This window comes from Mastomys coucha, unplaced genomic scaffold (genome assembly GCF_008632895.1).
Source record: "Mastomys coucha isolate ucsf_1 unplaced genomic scaffold, UCSF_Mcou_1 pScaffold21, whole genome shotgun sequence".
In the NCBI taxonomy this organism is placed as follows: Eukaryota; Metazoa; Chordata; class Mammalia; order Rodentia; family Muridae; genus Mastomys; species Mastomys coucha.
Window position 1 is genome coordinate 20182787 of NW_022196904.1, and position 11025 is coordinate 20193811.

At 40.6% G+C, this 11025-nt stretch overlaps 1 protein-coding gene across 1 annotated transcript in view; it reads left to right on the forward strand.

The window, feature by feature from the left end:
* Window positions 1-1843: 1843 nt before the first annotated feature.
* LOC116100421 (cytochrome P450 2G1) overlaps window positions 1844-11025 on the forward strand; it is a 12729-nt gene continuing 3547 nt past the window's right edge. Inside the window, exons 1-6 of the mRNA XM_031384236.1 lie at window positions 1844-2052; window positions 2660-2822; window positions 5805-5954; window positions 8144-8304; window positions 8677-8853; window positions 10599-10740. Of these exons, the coding sequence (XP_031240096.1) occupies window positions 1873-2052; window positions 2660-2822; window positions 5805-5954; window positions 8144-8304; window positions 8677-8853; window positions 10599-10740 (973 nt within the window). The 5' untranslated portion in view covers window positions 1844-1872. The remainder of the gene's footprint in view (window positions 2053-2659; window positions 2823-5804; window positions 5955-8143; window positions 8305-8676; window positions 8854-10598; window positions 10741-11025) is intronic.

Consider the following 11025-nt stretch of genomic DNA (forward strand, 5'->3'; position numbering starts at 1 on the left):
CCTTTCTCCCCAGTAGCATGCATAGAACTTTCCAAACCTATGAAAAGTAACCAATATGACTGAAACTTCTAGGCAATACCAACTTAGTACCTGTATGTCCTGTAACTCATGGATACAGTGAGTTACAGGAAGAAGCCCTGAGAGAGGGAAGTCCTTGAGTGAATTTGGATTGTTGATGGGGGCACGTGACATGTACCAAAGTTTCAGATGCATGGAAAATTGACAATGCCTTTCTCTATATGGCACAGGCTTGAAGTTAGTTAAAATTTTCTTTCTTTGGTCAAAGTATAAATATTTATGGAAAACTGATCCATGTGTACAAAAGCTGGTAATAGCAGCTTCCTCCTCCTGGTTGCATATAGCCTAAGACAGCTCATCGACACAGAGACCTTCCTTAAAGACTAGCTAAACCCTCCCCTGTGCTGTACATAAAAAACACACTAAGGTTCTGAGTTGCAGCCATAGTATTTGCAGCTCCATAATAGCATACACAGCCCACCTAACTCCAGCTTTCTATATGTTTGTATGTATACCTGTCCTTTCTTCATTGTCTTGCATCCCCTAATCAGGGTTCAAGACCTGAGACATATGGGTCAAGATACAATGTCTTCAGTTACAGGGTCTTACAGTTACTCTTAGGAGGGTAACCAAGGCAATGGCAATAGCCTGTAATGTTTGGGAGAGACTATGACACGATTGACAAGAACTCCAAAGAGGTAACTATCACCTGTCATCCTTTATGCTTTGTTTTGATAGCCTATGGTGCCTGGGGAGGCACTGGCCCTCTAATAGGGTACTCCATTTAGATCTCCTTTTATCTATGTATATGTGTCTATCTTAGGGAGTGTCTACACGAGTAGATTTCAGTATAGTGTTTTCAACCATCTGTAACTTACTTTCATTGCAATCCTAAATTTTCAACCTTTTGATTTCCTTCTTTTCTCCCCCCTCTCTCCTTCCCTCCTTTCTTTCCTTCTTTCTTTCTTCACCACAAACTAAAGGATGAACAGAATGGTTCACCCCAGTTGTTTGAGACAGTAAAAATAACAGTATTCCTATTTGACAGAGGGTGAAATTGAAGCCCCCAAATAGTTAGATTCCCAGTGAATAAAAATGGCTAAAACTCAAACCCAGATAGTCCCTAAATGTTTGAACTCAATAACCGATGTTTGGTTTTATCTCAGCCATCTAGTGAGCAGTAGCAAGGAGTTGAAATTGAATTCAAGATTCAAGAGAACCAGGAGACTTCAGGCAATTACCACTGCAGAGTCTACCTGGGTTCTCTGATGCTTTATTCCAAGAGAGCTAACGGTTCAAAGCTGGAACAGAGAAAAAAATGACAAATACACAAAATAATCATCACTTTTATCAAAGATGTTCAGAAAGAAGGAAGTCTCAAGACTAAGTGGGGGCTGTTTGCATGATGGCCTTGGACTGGCTAAACTGAGGAATGAAACATCTTACCCCTGGCATTCCTTGGGTAGGTGGATGCATTCCTTCTAAGGCAAAAAACAAAAGTCTAAGAAAGGCAGGTTCACACAACAGGATAATGTAGGAAAGTCTATACTTGATGAAGATTCCCTATAAACAACAGATACCACAAAGACTATGAAGCTGAGGGACAGATGGGAAACTTGAACTATGAAGAAAGGAAATAACCCCTAGCGTAGGGTTTTCCTGCATGAAATCAATAGACCTCTGTGCAGGTGAGAGATTACATAACTCCACACCTTACCAAGCAATTTGTCTCCTGATGGCATAATACTGGGATATTTTGACTCCCACAGGGTTCATATTTCAGTATAAGCTGATCTTCTAGAAGCTATTTAGGCAAGCTCTGGATCCACGGACACAAGTACTCCACTTAGCACCATGGCACTGGGAGGGGCCTTCAGCATCTTTATGGCTCTCTGCTTGTCTTGCCTGCTCATCCTGATCGCTTGGAAACGGACCAGTAAGGGAGGAAAGCTGCCCCCCGGCCCCACACCAATACCATTTTTGGGGAACCTGTTACAAGTCCGCATTGATGCTACATTTCAGTCCTTCCAGAAGGTTAGTGTGTCTGTTTCTTCTTATAGTGATGAAGGCCACAAATGGCACAGTTGAGGTCACACAGAAACTCATCACTTCTAAACACAGATTCAGAAACAAACTTTAGGAAACATAGGATTCTGAAATTACAGAATCTTAAAAGCAAGAGGCAAAAAATCTTAGAAACACTGAGTACACTAGACAGAACTCCCTTTTCTCAGGACTTTAGCTCCTGATCTAAAGATTGGGGGAACCTCATTTAAGTGCAACTTTCATATGCAAATTGTCTTAGAAATTTTAAGATGCTAGAAACCTAGCATTTCAAAGAGAGTGCCTGTAGATCTCAGAGTTCAGCTAATCCAACCCCATTATTTCATTAAAAAAAAAAAAGACAAAAACCAAACAAACAAACAAAAAAAAACCCTAAGATGTACAAAATTAGGGATATTTGCTGTCCAAGGTCACAGGAGTTGTTCTGGTGTTTTCTCCCCAATAGTCCTTCAAAGCTCAGGACCTTCCTCTAGTCTATCTTTTCATTCTCCTAGAATCTCTGCCCTCTACAATGCCCTGACATGGCTCTGCGATGCTCCAATTTACTCCTTCCTTCTGTATCTTCCTTTACTCCCAGCTCCAGAAAAAATACGGCTCTGTGTTCACCGTGTACTTCGGTCCAAGGCCAGTGGTTATCTTATGTGGACATGAGGCAGTGAAGGAGGCCCTGGTGGACCAGGCAGATGACTTCAGTGGCCGTGGTGAAATGCCTACACTAGAGAAGAACTTCCAAGGTTATGGTAAGTTGCAGCAATACTTTTTTTTTTAATGTTTATTTTTCAAAGAAAAACGACAATAGCCAATTGGAAACCTACTTATTCTTCAACTCCAATTTTGTTTTCTTTAAATTTAGAAGTGACTTACTGATTTACTATTTTAAACAAACCTCCCTTTTCCCCCTTTAAATGTTTACCATCTACTCGTGCTGAATCCTTCCAAGGAGATCGCTCCAGCTCCAGCGTATATATCCAGGTCCTCGCTTTGCTCCTTTTACCAAAAAATGCAAAACACAATTCCATTGTGCATCTTAAGGGCTCCAATCGTCAAAAATAGGAAAAAAATTCTTTGGAATAGCCAATTAAGTTGAATGAAAAAAAATATCCACATGAACGCAGTTTGGTTGGGGCAGGAAGGAATCCACTCCTATGTTCCTAGTAATCTAATCCTGCTCCGTGAATCCTGGCAATTTATCCTCCCTATCCTATCCACATTATGATTTGAATCCTATGATCCAGCTCCAAGGATTGGGATCCAGTGAGCCCTCTCCAATCCAAACCTTTATACCTACAAAACCAAAAAAGAGGAGGCAAATTGTTAGACACTGTAACCAAAAAATGTTTCTGGGGAATGATGAGTTATGTCTGTCATCAGTTTACAGATGTACATCAAATCAAATTCCCCAAAACAAGTTTCTGTATGGTGTTCAAATAAATTTTAGAAACTTAATCACTATAGAGACTAACTGGAAGAAGCACTTTATCTTTACAGTTCAACTGATAATTCCAACACTTGTTACTGTACAGATATCACAGGTTTTGTGGTTGCAATGTTATGTAATTGTTATGTAATTGAAGTTTATTGATAGTATTACTGTCCACCTACACCTAAACTAAATCTATTGCTCCCATCTGCAATTTAGCTTGTAAATTAAAGTGTTTTAAATATGAGTCAATTGTGAATATTAAAAGGGAAGGTGAGACTTAAAGTACAACCAACTAGATTACCTACACTAATATGCTGGAATTCTATATTTTGCTGTCATTTTGTCTTTAAAAAATGAAATAACAACATTCTATCAGCCACACAGAGGACATGCAGATTTAGCAGTATTGATATTATACTCTGTTTGGAAATAGACACCCTGAACCCACATGTACACCAACAGCAGGCCACACATTAACAGTTGTAACTAAGCACTGTGACAAATTAGCCATTCTTCCCACATTAGTCCCTATTAAAACAAAAAGGGGGAAGGGAGCAAATAACTGTTACAAAATGGGCAATTTTGCCACAATTGCCAAGGTTGTAAAAAGCAAAACAATCGAAGCTGAAGATAACTGCATTCGTGTTTGCAAGTCTTTTAAGGTAGATAAAATTTTAACCCTTGCCTTTTAGTATAAGGTCAATACTGCCAATTTCATCTGTGACAATAGCACTTGGAGTCATACCATTGCCTCCATTATTGATCTGATCCTCCTCAATCCTCCTTTGACAATTCTAAAATGATTGAAATGTGCTCCACAATCCTTAATCCAAAGCAGAAATGATTGCTATGGACTCAGCGCATTCAAGGGTCTCTGATATGTGACTCATGAGAATCGCCTATGCTGGCTCACTTGAGAAGGCTGTGACTGCTCTGCTAATTTTAGAAGTGCAAACACTGATGATGAGAAAGGTTAGGTAGTGTCACACAGTATGTTTGAGGGCAGCTTTATTTTTAAACTCTAAATTGGACTCTATACTGCCTGTTGTGCTATTTTTATCCTTACTTTTAATGAATTGCTATATGATATCATTTATGTACCCTCCCAAAACCTTCACATCCAAGCTTAGTTCTTATCTGCCCATATGTATATGCATATCCACCACAGCAATATGTTCCTATCTGCCCATATCCATATGCATATAAAACACAAATAATTCTTGTCTAGTGTTATCCATGCATCCACTCATACTTGCCTGCATTCTTCAAATGAAGGAAGACTCACCTCCCTCTTTTCATCTATCTATCATCTATCTGTCTTTATATCAATACACACTTTCTCAATTCTACCCATTTGTCCATAAATCCACCAAAATATATTCATTATCCTTTGTATGCAAACATCCCATTATTCATATCTTCAATGTTCTATTTATCCATGAGTCCACCCATAGTTCCATTCATACAATGAACTTTAAATCATTCACACACCTATTAATCTTTCTATCCAGTCACTCTTCTATCCACCTATCTATTCATTCATCCACCTTTTCTTCCAGCCACTGTCTGTTCATCCTAATCCCTCTATCCACTGACACATTATTCAGCCATTGACTCTTTCAACCTCATAGACAGACAGACATTTACCCACCCAATCACCATACTATACATCATTCCAGTCCAGAGCACTGGCTGCTCATCCAGGGGACCTAAGTTTGATTGCCAGCACTCATATGGGGCTCACTACCATTGATAGCTCCAGTTTTAGGGGGTCCGATGCCCTCATCTAGCCTCCACCATGCCACTCTTCATTTCACTTACCAATATATTCTAAAATGATCATACTGAATTTCTAAGCAGTTCACCAATCCATCCATCAGGTGATTTCTACTATAGTCTTCATGCAAGGTTACTTTTTTTCTTTTTTGTATAGGTGCATTGATGTGAGCTTCTGTGTCCACGCAAATATACATTTTAAAAAAATCAACCAATACCCAGAAAATAGACTTAATATTTCCATTGAACATATAGTCCATATGGCATGCATCCTTACTTCATGCACTCTAGGCATTAAACATGAAAGTAAGTCAATCACAGCTTGCTATCCAGTAAGAAAACTTTCTTGCTGTCCCTGATTATTCCTAGCCTTATTCCCTACTCCTTCAGTCTGAACTATTTTGGAAAGAATCTTGATTTCCCAGTGAGTCTTGAAGTTTGAGCTTTCATAATCTTGTCTACCACAGACTTGAGCACAGAAAGGGGAGAGGGGACAGGAGCCTGATCACTGACCTCCCGGCAGGTTTAGCTTTGTCCAATGGAGAACGATGGAAGATTCTTCGGCGTTTTTCCCTGACCGTCCTTCGAAACTTTGGGATGGGAAAGCGGAGCATTGAGGAGCGGATCCAGGAGGAGGCTGGCTACCTACTGGAGGAACTCCATAAGGTCAAGGGTATGGAGATCACATTAGGCAACTGGGTGTTTACAGAGAGCTCAGTTTTGGGGAGGCTGGCCTTGGTGGAAGAAAGACCTGAAATTGAAATTGAAAAGGATGAGCGCCATTAAGAGTTCATAGAGATCTCCAGTGAGATTCCATGTTAAAAAGTAAACTGAAAGATTCTGAGAGATAGCTTGGCCAGAAATGTTCATCAGCAGATCTTAGGGGTCTGTAACTCAAGAAACCATATATAATTCTAGTGTGGTGGGTGAGCTTGTGTTTTTTCCTAGATGAAGGATCAAATTTTGCTATGTTATGCATTTTATTGCAATGAAGAAAACAACACAGAACTCCCCATCTTCACCATTTTTAAGGGTAGGTAAGAATTTGTTGGGCTGGAGAGGAGGCCCAGCTCTTAAAAGCACTGGCTATTCATCCAGAAAATCTGAGTTTGATTTCTAGCACCCACATGAGACTCACAACTCTCTGTAATTCCAGTTGCAGGGGATCCAATGCCCTTGTCTGGCCTCTCCAGGTACCAGGCATGCATATAGTACAAAGACATACTTGCAGTACAAAGTCATACATGCAGGCAAAATACCTACACACATATAAACATTCAATGAAATCAAAATTTTAAATAGACTATGGTTTACTAGTGGTAGACACATCCAAGGCACTGTGAAACAAATGCTTAGAAATTTCTCATCTTAAAGGTCTTTACTCCCATCTATTTCCTGTGTGTGTCAGTGTGTCTGTGTGTCTGTGTGTATGTGTGTGTAATGTGAAGGAGAGAGACAGGGCAGGCTGGGGGGATTCACTATGTAGCCAGGCTGGCTTTGAACTTATTTTAAAACTCTCTCTTTCTCTCTCTCTCTCTCTCTCTCTCTCTCTCTCTCTCTCTCTCTCTCTCTCTCTCTCTCTCTCTCTCTTTCTCTTTCTCTCTCTCTCCATGTAAAATAAGCCATGGAGCCAATAAAAGTCAAAAGAGAAAAGACAAAGGTTGAGAAATACAGAAACAAGTAGATAAGAGACATAGACACTCTGTAGACAAATAAGGAATCCACTCATGGCTTTGAATAGCTCTGTACCTCCAGAAGCAATCTGCTATGGTATACATCAAGAATGTATATGCATAGTTCTGGAGAAATTGACTCTACACCATTTACTTGATAAGCATCCAATTTTATAGATAATACATCAGAGGCCTAGTGAAATATTTTCTTTTTCATATATATTTATGTTTGATATGTGCATGTGTGTATAGATTTTCACATGTATGGATACACATGTATGCACATGTACTTGCACATGTGTTTGGAGGCCAGAGGCTGACATCAGATGTCACGTCTTTTTACTGATTTATTCATGGATTATCGCTGTACCCAGAGCTCATCAATACCACAAATCTAGCTAACCAGCTTTTCCCAGAGGACTTCTATCTCCACCTCACAAGTGGTAAATTAGAAGCAGGTTGCTACACTTTTTTAAAAGGTCCACCTTCTTATTCGGGTGCTCAGAATTCTAACTCCAATGGAAAAGGTTATGAAGCAAATGATTTGTCTTCTCCCCAGCCCCTGGAAGGATTTCTTAGTAAGCTAAATGGATTTTTTTAGTAGACCTCAACTGAATTCAGGGTTTTTTTTCTTAAAATTATTTTATTACTACTTTATGGGTACAAATGTTTCGCTTTCACCATATGCCTGTGCACTATATGCATGCCTGGTGTGCCAGAAGCCAGAAGATTCTTCAAATTGGAGTTACAGATGGTTCTGAGTTGCCATGTGGGTGCTGGGGATTAAAACCTGAGTCCTTTCCAAAGCAGCCAGTGCTCTTAACCACAGAGCAGTCTCTCTGGCCCCTCAGGTGTGTTTTCCCCCAAATGTTACTTTCCATCCACCGCACATTTAGGTAACAGTGACAAAATATCATATTGAACTTCTCTACTATTTCTTGAGTGCTTATTCCAGACTGGAAGCCATGACAGGCGTTTTACATGCAATCATTATGTTGAATGCTCACAGATCAATTGGGAGATTTCCAAACCAGGTTGCAGTTTGGAAAACCTAGACTCAAATACGATAATGAGGCACTCATGCATATCCATAGGCAGCAGACTCTGAGCTCTGTGCCAGCACTGCGTAATTGCCTGCCCAACCTCACTTGTGAAAACTGTCTCCAACATCGTCATTTTCCACCCCTAGGAGCTCCCATAGATCCCACCTTCTACCTGAGCCGCACTGTGTCCAACGTCATCTGTTCTGTCGTCTTTGGAAAACGCTTCGACTATGAGGACCAGCGTTTCCAGAGCCTGATGAAGATGATCAATGAGAGCTTTGTGGAGATGAGCATGCCCTGGGCACAGGTGCTTAGTAGTCTCTAGGCAACTCCCTGTCCACCCTTCATTTTCAAAGCAAGCACATTCCCATACTTTACCTAACCATCCTCCCTTCATCCCTTGGAGGCACTTATAATTTGTCCAAGTATTCAGGAAGTAAACAGTAAGACCCAAATCTCAGGCCTGACAGTAGATTATTTTGTGAGATAGGGTGTCTTTGTGTAGCTCATGCTAGCCTTGAACTACTGATCCCTCCTCCTCAGACTCCCTTGTGCTGGAATTAAGAGTGTATCCTAGCTCCAGCTACAAACTTTGAGCCCAGCTCAATGACATTAAAACTCTGCTCATCTGGTTCCTGATGCCCATGACTGACACATGCCCCCTTTGCCTCTGTCCCAGTTATATGACATGTACTGGGGAGTCATGCAGTATTTTCCAGGAAGACACAACCACCTCTACAACTTGATAGAAGAGCTTAAAGACTTCATTGCATCAAGGGTCAAGATCAATGAAGCATCCTTTGATCCCTCAAACCCTAGGGACTTCATCGATTGCTTTCTTGCCAAGATGTACCAGGTACCTCTTCCCCTTACAATGGTCTTTCTGGCTTCTGAAACCTTCACTCTTGCCATATCAAAACCCATCTACGACTGTGTGGGGGAAACAAGAGAGAGTATTGTTTCATGTATACCCATGTAGATCTTTGATCTCTAGATAAGATATAGAAATGTAAGCCTCTTGCACCTTTAAAATAAACTCCCTTAAAATTAATAAAATCAAATTTATTTTATCATGTGCTATGTATTTTTCAGGATTCTCTAGAGCAGTGGTTCTCAATCTTCCTAATGCTGTGACCCCTTAATAGGGTTTTACATGTTGTGGTGATCTCCAACCATAGATTGTCTCATTGCCACTTCTTCAGTGTAATTTTGTTTCTGTGATGATGAGTTGTGACATAAATATCTGATATGCAACTCCTGTTCTCTAAGAGAACAGAATTAACCTCTCTCTCTCTCTCTCTCTCTCTCTCTCTCTCTCTCTCTCTCTCTCTCTCTCTCTCTCTCTCTCTCTCTCTCTCTCTCTCGTGTGTGTGTATGTGTGTGTTTAGGATTTATTAGAATGGCTTACAGGCTATGGGTTATCTAGTCTACCAATGGAAGGTCCAAAAATCCAATAATTATTCAGTCTGTGAGGCTGGATGTCTCAGCTGGTCCTCAGAATATGCAAGAATCCTGAAGAAGTCGGTTCCAACACCAGTGAAGGAAATAGACTTGTCAGCAAGAGAGAAGCCAAGCAGGCTAAGAGAGAACCAGCTTCCTTCTTCCATGTCCTTTAGATAGGCTGCCAGCAGGTGTGGCCCAGATTAAAGTGGATCTTCTCACATCAAAGATCCAGATTAGAAGTAGGTCTTCCTACTTCAAAGGATTAAATTAAGAAAAAACTCCCCTATAGATGTGCCCAGACATTTGGGTTTCATTTAGTTCCAGGTGTAGCCAAGTTGACAATCAAGAAGAGCCATCACATACTAATTGTATAGTAGTGGGCTTCCTTATAAGCAGACAGCACATGCAGGTCAAAACCAACTCCCTTTGTCTTGGCCTACTTTCAAGTAAATGTTTCCTAACCTTCACCTGTGATAGACAACATGCAGTAATTGCCTCTGTGCCTGGCTGGTTTCAAATAATCTAAATCTCCCAGTTCTACCCATTCTGCTTCAAGGAACTATTTCCTTGTTCTTTATGACATGACTGGGTATACATCAGATTATTCTAAAATACACTTTGAATCTACAAAATTTAACATAGAGATAGTTAAAATCTTACAGTTTTAAGACCACCTGTCTAACAGGCATACTACTGAAAAACAGAATGTGCCTTCAGAGACTTGAAATTGAGAAACTTTGAAGCTCACTCTTTAAATTTGAGTTTACTCTCCAAAATCACAAGTTTAGTGTCTTTGAGATGTACCAACATATGTAATCAGCATGCCTGTGTATTGACCATTTGAACTTGAGAAAAAAAAATATTAGAGAACCCAAGTATTTGGCAGTTGAAAGCTGTGTGCTCTAATACCTTTCAAACTTTCATTCTAGAGTCTGCTTCCATTTCCCATACTCTTCCTGTCCACCACAATCACTCCAGCCTCCTCTTGCTGTTCCTCTAAAACACCAGACATGCGAGGCACCCTTGCTTACATTGTTTCTTCTGAACTTACTTAACCCATCGTTTACTCCTTTCACAAATGCACTCCCTCTACAAGGAGGAAAGAGGAAGATAAGGGGTCAAGGGGGTGATTCTGTTAACAATCCGCTTCACTTTCAGGATAAAAGTGACCCACACTCAGAATTCAACCTCAAGAACTTGGTTCTCACCACCCTCAACCTCTTCTTTGCTGGCACAGAAACTGTGAGTTCCACGTTACGGTATGGATTCTTGCTGCTGATGAAGTACCCCGAGGTAGAGGGTAAGTTTCACTCTGAGCTTCCTTGGAGGGATGGCAATCTTGAAATGGTACAATCTCACCGCCTTAGCCACTCTTCTCTCAATGACCTCAGAACATGGAACTTTCCTTCACCTCTCTGATTGGTTCCTGCATTTGTTCTCTATGGTTGTTCAGAGTTAGTAGCCTGTATTTATCATCTAACCCTCCTGGCCAGGACTTCTCAAAATGGCTTCCACTAATCTGATATCAAGGTTTCTCTCTCTCTCTCTCTCTCTCTCTCTCTCTCTCTCTCTCTCTCTCTCCCTC